The sequence below is a fragment of the Manacus candei genome, unplaced genomic scaffold, assembly GCF_025592945.1.
Source record: "Manacus candei isolate 608988 ecotype Guabito, Panama unplaced genomic scaffold, ASM2559294v1 h1tg000034l, whole genome shotgun sequence".
Taxonomy (NCBI): Eukaryota; Metazoa; Chordata; class Aves; order Passeriformes; family Pipridae; genus Manacus; species Manacus candei.
In genome coordinates, this window is record NW_026138082.1 from 5,822,503 (window position 1) to 5,845,128 (window position 22,626).

Consider the following 22,626-nt stretch of genomic DNA (forward strand, 5'->3'; position numbering starts at 1 on the left):
GTCCTGCAGGCAAATAATAATTCTCCAAAGTGCTCTCGTCCTGTATGTTAATAAGGCTAAATGAGTATCCTTTTTATTGCCCATGGCCTTTCTGAAGTATCTTCTAACTAGCTCTTCTCCTTTTCCACAGTCCAGTGGACTGTGGAAAATGAAGACTTGATATCATGTGCTGGAATCAGTGCAATGGAGAAGACCATTAAAATTCTTTGCTACAAAATCATAGACCCTTGTCAGTACCCTTTGCTATGGGTACACTGTGCCCTTGCAAAAATTACCTTGATGTGCAAGATAAGTTGGCTTGCCAATAGATCATGCAAGAAGGCTACCTTGGGATACAAATGAGTAATAATCTAAAGGTAATTGTTTCTTTTCAAGTGGAATAAATCAATCCTGTCTGCCGTAATAATACAGATTTTGAGAGGTGTCAGCAATTTGCATGTGTGTGTTCCCATTATTCAAATTTGTCTTTCCCATCTGTTAGGTGGGAACACCGATTCCTACTTCTAGTCATGCAGTGGATGAAATATATTTTCACAGAATCATAGAATGGTTTGGGTTGGAAGGGACTTAGAGATCATCTGGTTCCAACTCCGCTCCCATGGTCAGGGACACCTTCCACTAGACCAGCTTGCTCAAAGACTCATCCCACTTGGCCTTGAACCCATCACTTCTCTGTGCCAGTGCCTCACCACCCTCACAGTAAAGAATTTCTTCCTAATATCTAATCTACTTCCTACTTTCAGTTTAAAACTATGCCCCCCTTGTCCTATCACTAGTACCTGATAGAGTCCCTCCTCATCTTTACTGTAGGCCCCCTTTAGGTACTGGAAGGCTACTATAAGGTCTCCCCAGAGCCTTCTCCAGGCTGAACAACTCCAGCTCCCTCAGCCTGTTTTCATAGGAGAGGTGCTCCAGATCATGTTTGCAGCCATCCTCTGGACCCACTCCAACAGATCCATGTCCTTGTTATGTTGGGGTCCTCAGAGCAGAGGGGTAGAATCACCTAATGACGAACATTGGTGTAAATCTGATCAATGAAGTTACTCTAGAATGTAGTTACTCCAGAATGTAGTTACTCCAGTTTATGCTTTTGCAAACTGAAAAACTATTCGGATCTGTGCTTCAGGATGGTCTGAGGTTCTGATTGTGATAGCGTTTACGCTGGTTGATATGATATGGGAATCAAAATCTGTGATTCTTCTCTAGTTCACTGTAGTTCCAAACTGTCTCTGCAGAAACTCATGCAGTTGAAGCAAAATTATATAAGTAGGTTGTAATTCTGTAGGTTGCTCAGAAATTCATGAAGTCTTCTCCATAAATCAGCAACTATGAATAACCTTAGACTGACATGACTCTTTCACAATTTCCTTAAAATGTTCTCTAAAATACTGAAAACTAAATCTTTGTTCTGTCTGGTTTGGGCTTCCCCATGAATAAAGTGCTGTGTGACTCTTGCAGAATCATCATATACAGCTTTTGGGGATAAATTGTCTTTTTTGTTTGTGTTTTGACTGTGAAATCATTCCTCACACTTTCATTCTATGTATACAGCTTTTTTTTTCTGGCAGAAAGGTGCATCCAGCAATTAAGCATTTTGCAGATAAATATATCCTTGCAGTATATGCCAAAGCAAAAAATATGTATCTAGAGCTTTGGCTTGGGTTTGTGCAAGCAGTAGACAGTGCCACTCCAAGCTGTCTTTAAAGACTGCAGTAAAAGGTTTATGATCTGTATTTACTAGCGTGGGTGGCTTGTAATAAATGTACTCCAATGGTGTAGTGCCATGTCCAGCATTGATTGCTCCAAAAAATGAGTACTCCTCTTCACTAGAGTCATTTGTAATCATGTAACAGTTTGACTTTCTGTCTGGAAAAGCATAGTTTTGTCACACTGGTTTATGCCACTACATCTCTCACAGCATTTTCAGAGACTATGACAGCTGTTGGTTTCGTATTTACTCCCACATTATTCTGTACTTTAAACAAATGTTTCTCCTTCTTTACTCTGAATGTTCTAGATGCTGTTGAGGCTTTGTTTCCTTAAAAAAAGGCAACCAAACAATAATGTGTATTATGAACACTTGTATTATTTTTTTTTTTTTGTAAACGGATTTAACAGCCTGTTTTCTTACTTGCTGTAAGAGCTTCTCTTTCTTCTGTTCTATCTCAGAGGTTACAATAATTTTGCTGGGCAGCTCCAGAGTTGATAGTTGTTTTTTTGTTGTTTGTTTGTTCTGTGTTTTTGTTATTGGGTGGTGGTGGTGTTGTTTATGGATAGTTTTTTGTAAGAACTTCTGTGCTATTTTATGGGCTTACTGAGTAGTTGTGACCAAATACTGCTGTCTGATGTATGTGTGGAATATGGATTGCCTTCAGTATTTTTGGGTTGTATCTTGCAAAGGAGCAGGAATTTCCAGTCATGTAACCATCCTGGGTTACAATTCGGTTCCTGTAAGAAGAAAGCTTAAATAGATCAGAAATTCTTCAACCTGAGGAAGAGGCAGTTCAAGAAAAAAGAGTAAAAACCTGAATGCAGGGAGAAAATTAATAGAGAGGGATTACAGCAGCAGCATGAAATTATGAGGTAGGGCAGCAAAAAAACCCCACAACGCAAAGTAAATTTCAATGCAGAAGTAAATTCTGTAACTCCTTGCCACATGATATTGATAACAGAAATGTAAATGAGTTAAAGAAAACAATTAGACACAGTAATGAAAGAAATATTCATATGGAAACAGTTGTTGATATCCCAATTTTTTAAGTGAGAGGAGAACACACCTTGGAGCTATGAGAAGAAGATGATTGCCTACACTTATATTGCAGGGGAAATTGGCATTTTGGGAACAGGTTTTGTGCAACTGGGGCTGTAGATAGGGAAAGCATTACTATTTGTGCAGTGCCAATCATAAAATTAAGAACTACTGTCAGATTTCACTGCTTCTGCAGAGAGGCAGAGAGAAGCCTTGCCTGCAGAAGAGAGCTCACACACACACACACATACATGTAGTGCATTAAACTCTTCAGGTAATCAAGGGAAATTAATTCAAACCATTTAGTCTGAAAGTCAGTTTGCTACTGCAGTGTTTTCAGTTCGAGCACCTTCGATAAACTGCACCCACTTACAGCTTCTGCAGAATGTTGACACTTCTGTTCTTACTAAAATGATGCATCTCTGCCTCTTTAGGTCTCACCTTAGCACTCACACTTTTTTGTATCCTGTTTGACATAACACCTCCTATTTCCTGAGAGGAACTGTGTACATTTAGACTACCTTACCTTTACAGTTTTGTGCTTTGTCTCCTGAGTTGTTCCTGGACAATGAGCGAGCCTAGAGAAGTAACGGGCAGTGCTTCGCCACTGGGGTAAAATTTTTAGTTCATGCACGTGTTGCTGTTGGTTGTATTTTCCAGATGCTGAGATTTGGTGTTTCCTCATGAGTAGTCTCTTATAACAAGTGACTGTAGTTCTGATCATGAGTTTTTAATTGAATTAGTGTTTCTTCTGGCAGTAACTACTGAAAACCATGACTGATATCCTGACTTCTTTAAATTAGTTGAATAATAACTGCATAGATGAAAACCCTGTGCTGTTAAGTACACCAAGTATTTGAAAGACAACTGTAAGACTTCACTCTTACATAGTTTATAAAAAACATCTCTATGGGTCTCTAATATAATTGTTATCTATAGTGCTATTAAGGATGTTAAAAAGGCTATCAGATTTCAGCATAATGTGATGTGACAGTTCACTCTCTGTAATTATATTAGTTTTTAAATATTTGAATTCTGCATATTTTAATTGGTTTGCAAGGTGCCCCAGGTAACTATTGTTTCACAGCATGTGGTTTTACTGAGGAATTATAAGATTAGCACAAATTTCAGCTACATTTTTCCAGATGAGAGGATCTTTCTATTTTGATTCCAAGGCTTGTTTTTAGTTAGTTAAGGCAATACAAAAATAAATAAACTCAACATACTTATTCATCATATTGATTGCTAGTATTTATATGTTAAATAAGGTGCTGACTAGAAAATAAAAGAATTTATAATTTTTAAAAAAATCTTGTTTTTTCTTTTTTTAATGTGTGCTATTTAAATTAAGGATCCATTTTCACCTGAAAACTGATTACTAAGTGAAAGTTTTCTGTGTGTTAAGTATGCCAAATAACTTGAATATAGAAATAATCGGCCTGTAAATAATAAAGTTACCCTACTCTGCCCAAGACCTTTCATTTGTGATAAACAAGTATGACTGATACAAAGGATGGGACTAGTTTAGTGACAGCTCTGAAACATGGTTATTTAAGCATTTATTTTCCCCAAGCAGAAGGTGGACATGCCATGCTGGTGAAAGAAAGTTAAAGATCCTGTAGCCTCAGTGAAGCTATTCCACAACACACCAGCCGAGCATGATCCCAGTTTGAACAGTGCCATTTCCATTGGGTCAATTCTCTGCTGTGAAGAACTTATTCTGATGTTTCTGTCCTCTTTGCAAAATATTGCTTAGCTGAATTTATTTTTGTACAAGTCCTTGAGGTTTTTTTTAATTATTACATCACTGCTTAAAGCTTTGCTTGGCCTCAGTGGCAGTTTTGCAATCAAGGAGAGCACTGTCAAGCGTTGTAGAGCCTGTAGTGCACAAACATGCATTGAATACTGTAACTCAACTGCCCCCTGCAGATTCAGCTTGCAGTATTGTTTTTAGAAAATAGAGAAAAGTACCATAGATTCCTCTAACCGAAAAATGAGGGTCTTCCCCTTACGCAATATCGTGACTCACCCACTGAGGAAAATCATCCCTATGTGTTACACGTTTCATCCTCATCTGGTCTTCTTAATATACTCTATCAAATTTTCTATTTCAATTACCTGTGACTTTCTTGTTGCTAGATAATATCTTTTTTTCAGAAAGGGCAGATTGTCATAAAATGTGGGCTTGTGTTGTGCCCTCACAAATTGTGGGTTGATTCTGAAAAGATCAGATACTATTACTGTGTGGCTACTGTCAATTTTACCAACATGACCTTATCTCTCTGAATAGGATGGGCTTTGTCATTGCTGAGGAAAAATCTACATTTGATTTTGAATGGAAAGTATATACTGATTATTTCTTAAAATATATACTCTCTAGTATAATGATTGCAATTGGTTTGTACCTATACTGTAGCTTCACCAAAGATACACCTTTTGACACTTTTAATTGACTGTTATTTACACAACCAAAAATAGGTATTTGACTGAAAGTATTTATGACATAAATATCTCTGAATTAAAAATAAAACAAACAACGGAATTATGGAAATGTATGTATCAAGCCTGAATTTCAAGGGGTGCAAATATTGCAGCCATATAACTTATTTTCTGCAATGTAGTAAAACTATAATTAATTACTCCATAATTGTCTGTTCCCATCATCCATCTATACTTACTATACTATGAATGCTACTGGGTAAATGGAATTGAAATGTCAGACTTTATATGAATTTGTGATGTAATATCTAACAGAACACATTAAATGAACAACCAATACAATAAAAATAGTTAATCAGAAAGTAATCTGTGTCAGCCAAAAGGATAGATAAATCTCCTGTTGTTTGTGTGACTCCATATAGCCAAAAAAAAAAAAAAAAAAGACAACAAAAAAAAGAAAGACTGAATATAAGTTTTAGAGGTAATTTCTTCACCTAGAGTGCCTTCTGGTCATGTTATTTTGTGATGTACATGCCTCAAAGACAAGCATTGTGGTAAATGTGATCCATGACTTTGACAAACAGATCTGTGGTAAAACTCACAGAAGCAACTCAAAGAATGTTGTGCTTACATGTCACATCTCTGAACGCATCAGTTAGGAATAACAATTTACATGTAAAGTTAATGTACTCTTCTGTTTCAGAAATTTTGTGTAGATACCATGAAGAAATTGTGCTCCAGTCAAGCTGCTGATGTTTCGGAATTGCAAGTTAGTTGTCAAAATGATTTGGTGCATTGTGAGAATAAGGACAAGACTGGGAAAGCTCCACTAGTGGAACCTACTATGATTAAAGGTCAGTTAAGCCTTATGGTTTGAACTATTAATATAACAAAGCTTAACCCCAGCCCCGATGAAAGACTGACATACAGGAGTATCTTGTGTTATTTCACTTGGAATCTGTGGCTTAGTCAAAAGGGATGAAAAGTGAACATTTCTGTTCTTCCTCCATAAATGCCATAAGGCAAATTCATCCAAGCTCTCAACAGCAGCATGGTATTAAACTCTGTTTGACACTCCGGCATGAATATTCAGTGGGTTTGAGGAACAGACGTTTGGAAAAGATGTGCTTTCCTTTAGCTTTAGGGTGATGCTTACACATAATCTGTTAGAAAAGAATACCTATCCCAAAAGGTTTTAAGATGAACAAGCATTTTGCATAAAGATATGAGGATGTCTTCAACTCACATTTTTGTATTTTGAAGAAAAAATAATATTGAGCAAATTGCTTGACTGATAATTGGTTTTAAAGTCACCATTTGTTTGCATTTCCCATAATTTTTGATAGATAGTTAGTTTTTCTACTTATCTTCCAAGTTTTTCCTTTTGCAGAAAGGAATCGTACTGAAGTTGAGAAGCTAGATGACAAGAGGACAAATCCAAATTATATTTATTATATAGATATAATAACTTTGCAGTTAATAGAAAAAAATATTTCATTACTCTGTCAGTCACAGGTTATATCTGAAATACAATCATATCACACTAATTACAACACTGGAACATTTGGAAGACTAAAGCACAAATACTTATCCTCACAGCATTTGTTAACTGATAATTGATATCGATATAAGAACCTCCCATAAGGTTTCTCTTTATTTTCTTGTCATTCAGTGTGTCAGACTCTTAAAAAGGATTGTCTATTTGAAACTATGTGTATTGAAACTTCTAAAAGCAATATAATTTTTATAGAGAAGAATTACAGTGTCATGCTGAATATTCATTAATCCTTATTGCTGTGGAAGTTGATTATTTGAGGACTGATTTTTGAAAGCACCATGGTTTCACGCCAGCTGGCAACCAAGCAGCCACCCGCTCAGTCCCCCCAGTGGGATCGGGAACAAAATTGGAAGGGTAAAAGCTAGAAAACTCATGGGTTGAGGTTAAGACAGTTTAATAGGGAAAGCAAAAGCAACATACACAAACAAAGAAAACCAAATAATCATCAGGCAGGTGTTCAGCCATCTCCAGGAGAGCAGAGCCCCATCACGCATAACCTTTACTTGGGAAAACAAACACCATCACTCCAAATGTCTCACCATTCTTCCGTCTTCCTCCCGCTTTATATGCTTAATATGATATCAGATGGTATAGAACTTCAGACTTTGGTCAGTTTGAATCACCTATCCTGGCTGTGTCTCCTCCCAGTTTGCCATGCACTCCCAACTTCCCTTACCAGTGTGGCATTATAGAAGCAGAAGAGGCCTTGGCTCCGTGTAAGCACTGCTCAGCAATAGCAAAAACATCTCTATATTATCAACCCTGTGTTCAGCACAAATCCAAAACATAGCCCCATAGAGGCCACTATGAAGACAATTAATTCTACTCCAGCCAAAACCAGCACAGAAAGGTATTTTAATATCTGGCTGCTTTGAAATATAATTCCACATATGTTATTTTGTGACTTTGAACAACCTCCCTTCAGGCTTCATTTTGTCAATGTTTAATGAATTGATTAGATTTTATAGGGGTAAATGGTGAAGCTTACATATTGGTAGCTACAAAGGACAGTATCTCTGTTTAAACCTCACCAAAAAAAGAAAAAAAAAAAAAGAGTACCAGCATAGGTTAATGTGGTACTTATTTTTGTCAAGGGAACTACCTGCAAATCACTGAGGCTTGAGTTTGAAAACCGCTGTCCATGCTACAGGGATCAGTTGGATCACGTGCATGGGTTAATCTCTGTGGGGTGAGGCAGGCATGGGAAGCAGAGGGAACATACCTGAAGAAAACATGACGAAAGCTTCCTTACTGAAGTAAGCCAGACATAAAGCTTATGCTGAGGACACAGAAGTCAATGCTTGTGTAGGTGCTTTACTTGATGGGTCTAGACTCCTCACAGACATGGAGAGTCACACAGGCTAAAGTTTCAAAATGGCTTTACAGTCAAGATTCTTCAAATATTTTTCTTAACGCAGCTGCTTGGTTCATGCAGTGAGAAGTGGAGTCGTACAGTCACTTCCTGTGCCTCTTACCTGCCCTAGAAAGAGGGCTGCCTCTGTCAGCCATGCTACCAGCAAAGTTTCTTCTTTCTCCTTCATGTTGCTTGTTAGCTAATGCAGTTAGTGGTTCTGGACACTAGAAAACAGACTTGGACTTTCTGCAACAGTTCATTATTTGGACCTTCTACTGAACATGTTTCAGCACTATGTTGAAACAAAACAATATTGCTGACTGTCTGAGCTGCCCTGCTCAAAGTCTGCCTGCCACCTCTCTCTATATTCACTCAAAGGCACTAACATTTAGTCTTTTGTCCACCCCATTAAGCCTTATTTATATGTCCTTGATAAACCTTTTTCAGACTCTTGAACAGCACTTGATTTTTGTTGCAATTTTTCACTTTCTAGCAAAAATCTATTTATCCCAGCCAATTCTCCATTTGTTTTTAATTCTGAAACAATCTGATTGAGAAGAAAGCCTTTTCTAGAGGCTTTTTAAAGTTTGGAAATATCTTCTCTTAGCTATTCTTGCTCTATTTCCTTTGCTCCTCATTCCATCAAGATCCTAATGTTTGTTGTAACATCCCTTCTGAGAAAGCAGAGTTTACTTTCCTGCTGGTTGAGATTCACATATCAACTGTCATGGTAGATTTCTGACTTAACTGTTCCTGTGTCCAGTAGGCATATTTTTTTAAAAACTTAAAGTATCAGTCAGGCTCAATTTTTTCTATCTATTTATTTCCCTGAGTTTATGACTAGAGACCTGTGCTTTGAAGGTAGCTTTGTGTGTATGACCAAGAGTATTAGAGAAAAATGATGTTAGAACTGCTAAATGTTTGTGGGCCTCTGGTACTGCAAAGATTCACAGCACTTAACTTTTGCCTGCTAGCACAGTTCTTTGCCATGTATCTGATTCAAAAGCTCATCAGTCACGTCTCCTGCCTCCTTTATCATGAAAGTGGCCATTAGATAATTTGAAGTTCATCCTATATACTGTATTTGCTTAGACTACTCACGGAACACTAGATAAAGAATAACCTTTGTTACTGAAGGTTTCAAACAAACTCCTGGTACTTCAGTTCAGTACACACATAGAAAATCAAGAAGTAGTATCATAATGATTCTTTTTTCGCAAGACTAGGAAAATACTAGGAAATTGCCTTGGAGTATATCCCTTTACAAACTCTGTCTGAATTGGAGCATAGGGTGTATTTGAGCTGGGCAGATTGAACCTTGTCCGAAGAACAGTGATGGATTGTACACTGACATACCCAAATTAAAGCTAAAGGTTTTTCTGAAAAATATATGTTCGTATAGCCCAAAATTATTTGGCTTTATTCAAATAGGACTGTAGAATTATACAGGAGATTGGATTAGATGATAAAACAGTTCTTCCTGGCCAGCCAAGGGATCCCCATGAGTCCATTGTTGCATGCAGCAAGCTCGCCTGTTCCAGAGAATATGCTCTGCTAATTCACAAGATAATGGATTTAGAAAATATGTCAAGACTAATAACACAGACTCACTCCTGTGGGTTTTGAGTGGGAGGAAATGCACCATTCACTGACTAATCTTTAAACTTATACTGATGAATGTTAAGCCACCCTCCAAAGCACCAACGTATTTCAAATTCCTAATAAGGATACTGAATATGTACTCTCAAAAAAAAAAAAAAACTAGTTACAGAGACAATTAGTATTTCTTACCAAAGGTCAGATAGTTCTGAAAGGAAAAGCATCATGTTTTTCTTTCAGTTTTAAAGCCTCTATTGTCTTTCTTAATGGAGTTCATGTTAATAAAGGTAGGATTTATTATTCTTATGTCTGAGAAATTGAACCTTTTTCCTCTGTTGCAATTAAACCTCAATAGGCCACTAAAAATATTATTTTCTAATATTTGACTGAGTTTGAATCCATTAGAAATAGTAGCAATATCTGCAGGATAACTCTCAACAGAAATCTGCTGTATCAGCTTCTCTTTAACCTTGAAAGTTATTCTATGTGGAGTTTCTGAAACACTGCATAATCTTCTTGCTCATGGCTTAGTTTCTGGAATTGTTACAGTCTGCAGTAAAACAGTATTTATGTTGATTTTATTTATTGATGTTAGGATATTTTAGGGAAGGTATTTATTTATACTGTCTTTAGGCACTTGATTTAGGAGGCTAGTGGCCTTGAGAAAGAAAAAGAGAAATGGGCCTTCTGATTGTACTTTAGGATACACATATAATGTCTAATAAATTTGGCAGCAGAGATGGTTTAAGAAATTTTTACCCCTGTGCTGTAACTTGCTGTCCCATTAGTTAAGACAATACATGAGGCTATGTCACTGTGCTCTAAAACCAGTATTAAAATGAATTAAACATAGCAAACCCAAAAACTTAAAAAGCAAAACATAGAATTCTAAATTATTTTGAAAATAAGTTGCTCTTTCTTTTTGATGTCATCACAGAGATTTTGCATTAATGTTCTGAATTGGGTGCAGGGGATAAGCAATATGAATTAGGAATCCTTTACTCTATGCATGTGTGACAACTCTCTCCAGCTTCCACACTCAGCTCAGGCTTTGATTAGAGCAAACCTGTTATTAGATTCTTTGGCTCCTCTGGTTTTGTAACTATCTTAAAAAAAAAAAAAGACTCTTGGGTTTTGGGCTGTAAACACAAAACTTATTCTTGGCTGCCAGATCTTCTGAGCTCAGTTTAAAAAAAGGCAAGAAAATTGCTTAAAATATGGAGATCATCTAATTTCATAGGATGGTGAGTACATTTTAGTAAATTATATTTAAACATTTTCAATCAGCTTTGCCCTTAACCAAACTCTAACTTGCTGTACAGCAGGGGCAAGAAAGCATAGGCTTCCACATTTTACTGATTTATTAGATATGACTGGTTTTAATTGCAGTAATATGCAGAGGTTCCAGGCAGGAGCTCATGGATATGGTTGCAAAGAGGGGATATCGCAGTGTTATATGTAGTGTAACTAAAGGGTACATCATGTCAGTCCCCTCTCCCACTCTCTGGCAAGTTCTGCTCCTCCAGCCTCGTGATGAGCAGCACTTCAGAGCCTGGGAAAGTGTGGTTCATGGTGCCCTGGGCCTTTTCCCTTATCCTCTTGCAGGAACGTGTGATGAGGCAAGAAATATGTGATTGTTTAAAACTTATGGCAACCATTTCTGATCTGCAAGAGCTGTTGATACACTGGAGATTTATTTTATACAAGGCAGTGGCACAACAGTGGAAATTAGATCTCAAAAAGTTCAATAAAACCATCAAGATAGACTAGAAAAAAAAACTGAGAAAGAAAAAAAAATTAAAAGGACAGTAAAAGAGGTGAACAGTTGTGTCTCTCAGGAAACTTAAGATTTTTTTAAGAAATTAAATTTAAGATTAAACTTTTCCAAACAATAGGTTAGTAGATTCCAGAGGGAGATAAACATTACCCGTACATGAATTGCAACTCTACAGTTTATATGAAATATTTGGACTGTAGCACTTAACAGTTTTTAAAGATACACTACATCATCACATGAAGCAACTGTTGATGGATATCAGCTCAAGGAACAATCCATCAGTTTTATGGGCTCAGATTCTGCTGTCACTGAACGACTTTCAGTAGCAGTCCCTGAGGAATTAGTTCTCATTAGCACTGAGGAGCATTAGAACCAGGCTCACAGCAAATAAAATGCTACTGTTCATAAAACCACTTTGGTTTATGCATATACCTTCAGTTCTGTGCATTTTCACTTATGTGATGTGCAGAAATAAAGATGTGGTTCTACCATGTTGAATTCATAATATTATTATGCAGAATATTTCACAATTTCTTTTTTCAAGTTGGGCATAAATAAACAATAAATGCTATGTGGTTGAATGTTAATTTATGCACTGTAAATACTGATCTGGAATATTTACCATAGCTATAAAAATGTGTTATGGTCACACAGCCAAAGGCATTTAGGTGTGCAGCCAGCCTTGTATGTACATGAGTTGGGGCCTCTAGCACTTGTTTCATCCAACCAAGGGTCTTGATGGGTTGGGTTGCTTCTGTTGCCTACATTTTGAATAAGGTCAAAACTGAGAGTTATGACAACCATTTCTGATCCTGAACTTTGTGAAAAACAGCAAGTATATTCTGAGAAAAAAAAAAAAACAAACTCAAATCCTACTCACTTGAAGATACAAGTGAGATAAATGGAAAATTTTAGTCTGCAGAGCACTACCCTTCCACTGTAAAGGCAAACGTAATTATACAAATTGTTCCAGGAAGAGCAGAATTAATGAAATTTGCTTTAATAAGTTTTCAGGTCTGTTGTCCCCTACTGCTCCTCTCTGCCTTTCCTGATAATAACCAAAACTCTCTTTATGGTGCTCCTATCAAATGAAAAAGAGCAGGTCTGGAGCTATGTGTGTGTTGAATGGCCAACCAATATGCACACGCTGACTTATCCTGCTGTCTGCTGCCAAACGGAGTGTGTAACAGCTGTGTTCTGCGTCTTTCTCTTTCAATGGAGGAACTAATTCAAATCTTGCTTTTGTAACCACGGTAAGACTTCTGCCCCCTTTTCAAATCAGACTGAAATTGGCAGAAATAAACTTGTAAAAGTACCAAAGAGATTGACGAATGGATAGACAGCATGATGACATAAGCCTTGTTTTCTTGGCAGGCTGACATGACCTATCTGATTAGGTAATTCAGTGTTGAGGGTAATAGATTTTTTTTTTTTCCAAACAGGGAAGTAAATTGCATTGATTTCAATATTCAGAATCCCCTTGGGATTGTTCAGCTTGTCTATTCATTGCTTAATGCTTTATTGAAGTGTAAATATATACATTTGAGAAGGCATCCTGCACAAGTTTGGTACTGGGGACAGCTGTGATTTAGTCTGGCCTGATGACATTAATTTTCTTTCTCCTTGAGCTGTCTTACTTAGAACCGTATAATTTTGTTTGCACATGTTTGGGAAAGAAGAAAGTCTAGCTATGCCACCCATGAGCAATCTGTACCTTATATCCGTATTAGCAAGTCTAAGTGCACAAACAATATTTCCCTTGTTGAATCACAGGGATTAGCTTATTCTTTCAGTGCCTGTTTTATTCATTAGTTTACTTTTACTGATATCAAACATAGCCAAATTGCAAATGAACTACAAACCTGGAAATGCTTATTAACAAGATAGTGGCCATATGTGTGAATGAGATCTTCAATGCATTTGTAATCATATATTTGGGATTTTGTTTTGTTTTTTTTCCTTTTGATGCCTAGATCTGGAAATATTTTGCTAATTTAGTAGCAGGGGACTTGTGGATAAATTAGTCTGTGATAGACTGTGTACTGGTGTGGCCAGACAGCTGCTTGATTAACTTGGTGTTTATTTCTAGCCTTGAAAAAAACCTATAAAGGAAAGGATCGCAACTTCAGAAAGAAATCATTACTAACCAGTTTTTCAGGGAGAGACATGCCAGCCATGGAGAGTCTCAGGAGGAACACAATGGGATTTGGAGACTGCTGAGAGATTATACAATTATTATCTTGGTGAAGGGGCATACGGTGGTTGCAAGAGTAAACTTGGCAGGATTCGTGTTTGAGAAGCTTGGTCCCATAAAGAAGGACATGTCTGACAGGCACAGCCTTGCTGGGAGGTCAGTTAGTGCACTACTGTAGGTTGTTTCAGGTTGTGTCGTAGCAAGTTAAACAACCAGGAACAGCTGTACCCAAAGCAATGTTTCACATGGTTTTGCAATTTCAGGTTAAACTTTTTGCTGTAGAAATACAGTATCCTCTCAGCTCTATTAAATTATAGTCTTCCTGATAAACTTCAAGGGTGAGCTGCTCTTGGCAGGGAGACTTTGGTGATGCCTCCACCACCACCTTCAGCTCCAGCTGGTCCCACTGCCACTACTTCAGCCCTGGCTGGTCTTATTGCTACCTGGCTTTTCCCCACCACAGCCTGAGCTGAGGGATGGGGTGGCTCTAGAGGAGGGATGTGGGGTACTCACTGACTGATCCTTATGGGGTTCTGCAGGAGACCAGTGGTCCCATGTGTCTTGCAGAGCTTCCTCTAGCTTCAGGGAAGTGGTAACACCACCCAAGCATGGGAGGAGACTGGGGCCTCCTGACAGCAGTCTGTAGCTCATCAGTGTGAGCTGTAATGTGAAACTGTTGCTGTGCCCCGATAAAAAGCAGGGGCTGCCCCAGCCCTTGAACTCCCAAGACACCTCCAGTGAGGGTCTCTGCCCTTTTGGAAAAAGGCTGCTGCTTTCTGAAAGGTTTGTCCTCAGTGTTACTTCAAGCTAGTTTAGGTGGATATAAAGAAATGTACTTCAGCACTTTTCATTTTAACCTCAAGCCACTTTCAAGACTATGTCTCTGTTACTCCCTTCAGAATAAGCAGCAAGTGGGTTTTCTGGCTCTAGGAAATCCCAAGGTAACACCATGGTTTCCTAGCTGCAATGGCTCGTTTTGTCAGGCAATGAAACACAGGAGCGTGGGAGCACATCTGCGGTAAGGATGGTATGTGTGGCTCATGGCAAGTGGACTACTCTTCTCTTACTATGGTCAGATAATTTTATCTGCTTTTATGCTGTTAGTGATTATATCATTTAAATGTTTCAATAAACCTTAGCTATGTGTGCATAGGTAGCAGGGAGTGGTATTAGAGGTATTAGTACTACGCGAAAAATGAAACATTGTTTTCTTTGCTTTTATGATTGCCTGTTTGAATTGTACTTTTTTTTTTTCAGGCCAAGGGCAGAGTCTTCCATTTCCTACAGTTATTTTTTGTTAATTTTTCAGGCTTAACAAGTAACTACGAGGCAGAAAAAGAAGAGGAAGAAGAGCATGACTACAGCTACGTGGATGAAAACATAATTGAAAACATAAGAAAAGCATTTCATGACAGCAGCATTGGAAATAAGCCCGCAATCTCTGAAGGAAGAAGGTGAGCATAACCTATGGTCACTTATGCAAACAAGAGCAGGCAGAGTGATTTTTCAGACTGGACAGTAATCTTCACTCCCTGAAACAAGAGAAGTTTTTCCCTTGGGGCTGCTGCTGTTACCCCAAACGTCCTGTGAATATGGCAGGAAAGGCACCTCTGAGCTGCCGCCTGTGGCCCCCTGTCACTCTTAGCCGTGTCACCTTTGTTAAAGCTGTACCTGTCATTGTTCTGGGGATAGAAGTGCACAGGCATTTCTTCTGATTTGTGCCAGTTTGCTGTAGCAAATTATAATACTCTGAATTCAATCCTTTTCCTCTTTTTGGAAATGAATGCCTTGTGACTCAGTTTAGTCACTTTAAAAGCTTTCAGGAATAATCTGTGTTTTCATTTAAACCTCAAGGTTCTGCTCCGGCAATCTGCAGAGGCTTTAGATGCTAATGAAGAGAGTCTTTGCTTCTAAAGATCTCTAGGCATCATTTCCAGCTAAACAGAAATGAGACTTTTTCTAGGTATGAGTGAAACTATGTGGTCCCAGCTCTTTTCACACACAGCTAAACCTTGTATGAACTTCATTTGATTCAGCTGAACAGCTTCTTTTGTGAAGAGAAACCCATGAAAACACAGAGAAACTTGAAATTTTTTGTTTCAGAGATTTAAAAAAATTATTTTTTTATGAAGAAGTATTTTATTTCAAAATGTAATTTCTATTTATTTTTAACTGGGATGCAATGTTAATGTTGTATTTGAGTTAAGCAATATTATGAATCTGAAATAAGCTGTTATTTTTTTCTGAAATGTTCAAACCCCTCAGAAACATGACATCCAGGGCAGTGTGTGGTATAAGTGAGACCACCTATTCCCCTGCTCACAGCTGCAGAAAGTCCAAAGTTACAGAAAAGACTGAAAAATGAAACAAAGTAGTATGTTTCACATAACACATTATTTCCTCAGTCCACATACCACTGAGGGTGGGGTCTTCCTCTATCATGTAAAGAAGCTGAGAAAGAGAGAATTAAATTTTGTTTTGACTAAAATACCCCTTGCAGCTATAGGCATGAAAGGAAAAGCATGCTCTCAAGAAGCAAGCCAGGTGCAGGATCAGCATCTGATTATAGTACTTACTGTTATGGCATCAGCTCCTTTAAGTCTTTATCCACCTGCCCTTTAAATTCCCTATCAATGGAGGTAAGGTTTCACTTTATTAGTTGTCTTCTAGTGGGGCTCTAGCAAAACATGAAAGAAAGGACCTTTGCCACCTTGAGGGAGATCATTGTCTGGATTATAAAGCAGTCTCATAAATTATCATCCTTGATGGCTCACACAAGTATCCACCCTCTGAAATTATTAGCTAAGGAGCGTGTGGCTCCTCCAGCTGCTGGTCTCCCCCAGCCATCAGAAATCCTCCATTATGGCTTTTTTCTAGCACTTAAAATTTCTATTAAGCTTCCTCACATGTGAGCATTGAGAGAAATACAGATTTGATGTGGGCATATACAATTAACCTTTAATGTGGGCGAATGTCTTATAAAATATCTAGCCAGATAAAGTAACCAAACTAGCTCTTTTAGGCTTATACGTAGAGAAATAATGCACCAAAATATGTTGTCTCTTTCACCTGTGCCAATACTTAATATCTGAGCATGTTAGTTCTTCAAGAATTCATCAGTCAACTATTTCCCACCCATAGTCCCTTCTTTCCTCAGGATATTTATGCTATTTTTTAATGTCCACTTTTAATTATTTGGTATGTATGATCTATCAAAATTAAATCTATTGATCTAAATTACTTTTAAATAGAGTCATTAGGAGGAAAAATAGTTTTAATGAAATGAAGAAGTAAACCTCAACAGTCAGGTCTACTTAAAAAACCCCAGTATTTATTATTTGCAGTGCTTCACCAGTGTTACCCTCAAAATCTTTCCACAGTCAGGGCTGAAGCATGCCAGGATGATACTACTAAGAGTTAGTCCTCATCCTAAGCAACAGTGAGAAAGAAAGAACAGAGACTTGCCTCAGGTCATTACTATGTTAATTTTGATAGAAAAAATGTGCCCAGTGGGTCAATGATGTTAATATGACCTCATCACTCCAGAACAATAAGCAATTAAGCAAGGGACTTCACTACGGATGCCTGAGCTTGCTATAGCAACAACCGTCATTAACATATTTTATTTAACCTTTCGTTAAAGGTTCAAGAGAAATTAAGAAAAAAACACACCACCCTGGAAGCATTTAAAATGTGTGGCTTTCTTTTTAACAAGACAAGTTTCTCCTCTTTTACTGCCATGAGTTGTTTTTGCTTTTTTAAGGAGGAAAGCCTTCAGTTTGACAGTCTTTTAGGTGGTATTAAAGATGTCAACAGTGGCTTTTCTTGGGTGTGAGAAAATTGGGAGAGAAAAGGTCCATTGCATTGAATTGCAAAGCCGGTGGTGCTGCTGTAATGTCTCCTCCTGTGTCCCTGCAGACAAAAATGAGAGGCGTGCATGCAGGAACAGCAGTAACAACAAAAGAATAACAGCAAAACCAGAGAAGGCGGCTTCTGTCTCCAGTCCTGATAGCTCCTTGTAATCTCATGGCTGAAAAAACAACATGGTCCAGCTGCCTGGAGAGCTGAAAATGAGTACTAGTGTCAGACTGTTTCAGGACGTTGCTTTCTGGACTTGAACTGCACATAAGTGCCGGAAAAGGAATGGTCTCAGCTGACTAACCTTCTGTGCTTATTAAATAGGAGATAAAAAAAAGGAAGAGTAGAAAAGATAGAGTAATGCAGTAGGGAATGAAAAAAAATACACAGCTGTGTTTTCCTGTTCTCATGAACTGAACAGCTGAGGGGGTTTTGTTTAGGCAAAGTAGATTTTTGTATTTTCAATTTGTACCAAATTTTTAAAGTAATTGTATGAAACAGATTGAGGAGCAACTTTTTTTTTTTTTTACCTTGGTTGTGCTGAGATTCAGGTTCCTTCATAATTGAAATGTAGAGCCAGTACTACAAATGAAAACCAGCCTTTCTGACCCCACCACGTCTTCATTAGTCCTTTTGTACTGTTTTTCTAGGACATTTCTCTGGAGCTTTTGTACCACTGACCCTCTAAGTTAACTGTTTCTGTCTTAGAAAAGCCTCTGGCTGAAAGGCTGTGGCAAACTTTGTAGCCTTGGGGATGTTGGAGTGAGGAACCCAAATCCATGAATGTAGTTGTGTGTTCTCAGCACTTTTGAAAGTCTCCCTCCTGAGTAACTTTCAGTGCAGATTTGGGGACATCATCTACTTTGCTCATTTTCATTGTTAGGTGATTTTTCAACTGCCACTTTCCCCTAATATGTGAAGTGGAGCTTTTTTCTAGGTTGCAACCAGTGGTGATTCCAGAAGGAAGAAAGAATCAAGAGGGAGCAAATAAAGAGTGTGCTGCTCTTAGAGCTGCAGATCAGTTCTTAGCTTTGACACAAGCAGGACTTCAAACAGGACTTCAAACCCTCAAAGCAGTTGTGGGTTCAGAGACTCTAAGGGCAGGGGAGACTACCACGATTATTTAGATGTTCTAGATGTTCTTCCTACACGCACAAGCACAGCAGATTCAAACATTCAAACACCCCAGACAGCAGATTCAAACATTTTTATAGTGTGGCAGAGCTGGGAACAGAGCTCACTAGTGAATCTTAGTACACTGGCATATTGCCATTAAATATTAATTAAATTATTAATTAACTTCCCTCCAGGCCTACACCTCTGTTACATCAGCCCCAGGGCACATCTCTTGGAAGCCGCATTCCGAGAGGGAGGTATCTCTTCTCCCATGTCTGCCAGACCAGCAATATGACACAGGCACCATGGTTGTAATCATACTGGAGAAACACTAGGAAAAGGTTTTGCTGGAGTCAGAGTTTATACTGACTAGATAAGTTCTTTGGCCCCATGCAGGTAAAATATTTCCCTAAACTGCATAAGCTAAAAGAAAAATTTACTGGTATGAGTTTCACTTATTTATGCAAAGTTGCTGGCATAGCTGTGTTGGAGTCATATATTAGCTTTATTTTTAGCTATAGTCTTGGGATTGCTGTTGTAATGGTACTGACAAACCATTTTACAGCACAGACAAACCCTAACTTGTGGCCATTAATTTGACTCGAGAGCTCATTCACCTGTACTCTCTGTGCAATTTTTAGATCCAAAAGTAAAATTTCTCATTTCACCTTGTCATTTTGTTTTGTTTGTTTTCAGAAACATCTGAAGCAAAATAATTCTGAAATTAACTGGAAACAAGTAGGAAGCTCCATCCTTCACACATTAAGATTGACCACAACTGTAAGAAAAAGCTACTCATGAAAGTGTCCTTCTTGTCTCATGAAGAACAATGAGGCTGTAATTTAGCTATAATAATCCCCCATGAAAATAAACTGCTTACTAGTCCTGAAGAAGAAGTCAAACCAGCTAATGTCTCATAATCCTTTGAAGGGACAGAGTTCTTCTGTACATATTTATAAATGAATTCTGATAATAATGCCAAGTCCAATTCTTCATTCTCATTGCACCTGAAATTCCATTTATTTCCTGAATCACTGTAGGATATAAGCAAAAGGAACATCCCTTACTGAAACAGCTGCATGGTTGCTTCCTTAGGTTTTTTTTGAGAAGGGAAAGGTAGAAAGGGAAGGGATGTCTTAGGTGAACAACTGGCCAATTTCTTTGGCCAATCTTACATGCTTCAGTTTAAGGCTCAAAACTGGAAATTACCAGATTCTACCACTCTTTCAGATGATGAACAATGTACAAGTAATACTGTTGCAAAACATTTAATTTTTCCTGGAAAGCAATACCACTCCTCTCAGAGGGAAGTGCTACTCAGAAGGCCCAGGAACGCCCAACTTAGATAGCAGTGCCATCTCTATTACCCCTTGCACAGCTAATATTTAGAATCACACTAGAACTACTATATTCAACAATGTTCTGAAAATGCAGCCAGGAAGGATGGACAGAAGCTGCAGCTGAAAGGTTAGTGTTTGTACTGACTCTGCAAACTGAGATAAAGGCACATGCTGCCCTCCTTAAGAAGTCTGAGAAAAGCAATGCTGAAGAACTTCACCTACACCTTGTGGTACACCTTGTAGTACCTCATATTCCCACACAGGGGTTGGGGGAAGAGGCAACCCCAGATGCCTCTCTGCAACACCCATGAATGGCCAACGTCACCCCACTGGAGAAAAGGTACAGGAAGGGCATCACAACCTCTTCTTTTTTAAATTAAACAAGTGTTTGTTTTGAAGAATTTCCTTTTACTTTATACATCTGAAAATGAAAATGAGAGCAAAATGGTTGTATGACATCTGAAAGGACACAGGACCTCCTTGGCCCAGACGGAGGGACCTCCCTTTGTGTCCTGCCCCCCTAGCCTGTGAGTGCTGAGCAGGGATAGAGAGACCCTCTGCTTACATGAATGAATATCTCAGTGGGCTTAGCAGGGAGCATGTAATCGATGCTGATATTAGACCTGCCACATTCCTGTCTGGGATTGATTCGGGCAAGCACACGAGCTGCGCAGGTAGGGTGTGCTTAACATCTTTGGGTGGGATTGAACCTAGTCCTTGTATGCGGCTCATGCATAGTGAGTGCTGTGTATCCAAAAGTGTTAGACCTAGGAGAGGTGCATAACCCTCTGGCAGTGAGTTGCCTTCCAGGGAAAACTATAGAGAACTGATGTGTAAACACAGAGTTGATGTGCCAAGAGTTTCCAGACTCAACAGCAACTTGATCAGAGTGACCTATCCAGAAATCCCATACAGCAGGGTGGAAAAAGAGAACATTTTTACAAAGCCTAGACATACCTATTTTTAGTCCTACTGAGGAGTTAAAAAGCAAAAGCTCACAAAAATGCCTTAAAATACTTTCTTGTCTGCTTGAAAAGACTTTTTCTTTGTAGTATCTTCAGACTTGTCTACTAAAATTCTACTGAATGATTAATTTTCCCTAATGCAAATTGATTTAGGATTTCTTAATAGTCTCACATTAATTTATTCAAGACAAATTGTAACTCATTTTAATGAGGATGAACATTTAAGTATTAAAAGTATCACTCAGAGTACTCTAATTCTATGCATATCACTAGTTAATATGGTTTGCAGGTGTGTACAGAACTTGTAAGTGGCTGACACATCACTTTTGGATATTTTAAATAAATTTTAAGCATTTTTTCACAAAAATCTGTATTTCTCTTCTAGCAGCTCAAAACAGCCCTGTTTGTTTCACTGTCAAGTACAGTCTGGTATTTGAATAAAATAAATTTGTTGTGCATTTTACTGATTTTCTTTTTCTCTTTTCCTACTTATCTGCTGAATGTTTGAAAGGTATGATACATTACTACCACAATTTTTCTTCACTAAAGTACCAGAAGCCAGGCTTCTGCAGATAGAAAGGAGAGGAAAGCCAACAGCCTCTTGGCCTACAGTGGTGGAATGGTGCCAGCAGGTCAAGGGTGATGACTCTTCCCTCTGCTCAGCACTGGTGAGGCCACATCTGAAATACTGTGTCCAGTTCTGGACCATGAAGATGACTGAGGACTTGGAGCATTTGACTTACAAGGAGAGCATGAGACAGTCTAGAAAAAACAAGGTACTCATTAGTTGCTCTAAGTGTTAGGATGAGTGTGAATGAGGTGGAATGCAGTAACTTTCCCAACAAACCTAGGCTTTTTTCAGACATTCTACGTCAGCATTTTGGATCTAGTTTGTGAACAAAACCAAGGCTCATCAGTCCTTTTTGCAAATTCTTCCCTTTAAAATGCTTTCAAAGAAGCAATTTCTCTTCTTTGCATAGATCCTGTCACATAAGGAGTCTGGTTCTAACACCCTTGTCCCATGCTATAATCCTGTCTTGTATGTTCAACCTCACTGAGTTGAATGAGTTTTATTGATCTGAGTGAAGGCCTGTATCTTTTCCTCAGGCACATGAGCCAGCATCGTGTCCTATCACAGAAATGAGAATTAGCCTGGCTGTTCAGTTTACATGACACAGAGGGACAGCACCTCTTGCATTCAGTTCTGGCGTAGAGGAGAGGCCGTGATGCTGTGCTGTGAGGAAAGGGCATCCAGTCTTGCTGAGGAAAACAGAGGGGAGGGAGGAGGCACAAAGTAAGGTCCTAATAAAAGGCTTGTACTTGATATTTAAGACTTAATAAGTATTGTGATTCCCTTATGCCATACAGATGACCACAGTGATTTCATACTGTTTGCTAATACATGTTTGACAAAGCTATAATGTCATTGCAGTCCTTGAGGGACATGGTTATCATTCCCATACATTAATGCTCAAGAAGACTGCATTCAAGAGGGGAAAGCCATTTTCAGCTAAACACAGACCACAATCACTATGCCTGAAGAGAATACAAGTGTATTTAAATAATAAGATATTTGCTTTGCAAAAGATTGGCATAAGCTTTTGCACAGACTTGTTAGCTTAAAGGCTTATCTCTTTTAATGCTAAGAAGTATTTCCAGTGTGTTCTCACTGAGGAC

At 38.3% G+C, this 22,626-nt stretch overlaps 1 protein-coding gene across 1 annotated transcript in view; it reads left to right on the forward strand.

The window, feature by feature from the left end:
* The window catches only part of THEMIS (thymocyte selection associated), a 72,792-nt gene extending 57,664 nt beyond the window's left edge, over nucleotides 1-15,128 (forward strand). Inside the window, exons 5-6 of the mRNA XM_051792157.1 lie at nucleotides 5,892-6,042; nucleotides 14,980-15,128. Of these exons, the coding sequence (XP_051648117.1) occupies nucleotides 5,892-6,042; nucleotides 14,980-15,128 (300 nt within the window). The remainder of the gene's footprint in view (nucleotides 1-5,891; nucleotides 6,043-14,979) is intronic.
* Nucleotides 15,129-22,626: the final 7,498 nt, after the last annotated feature.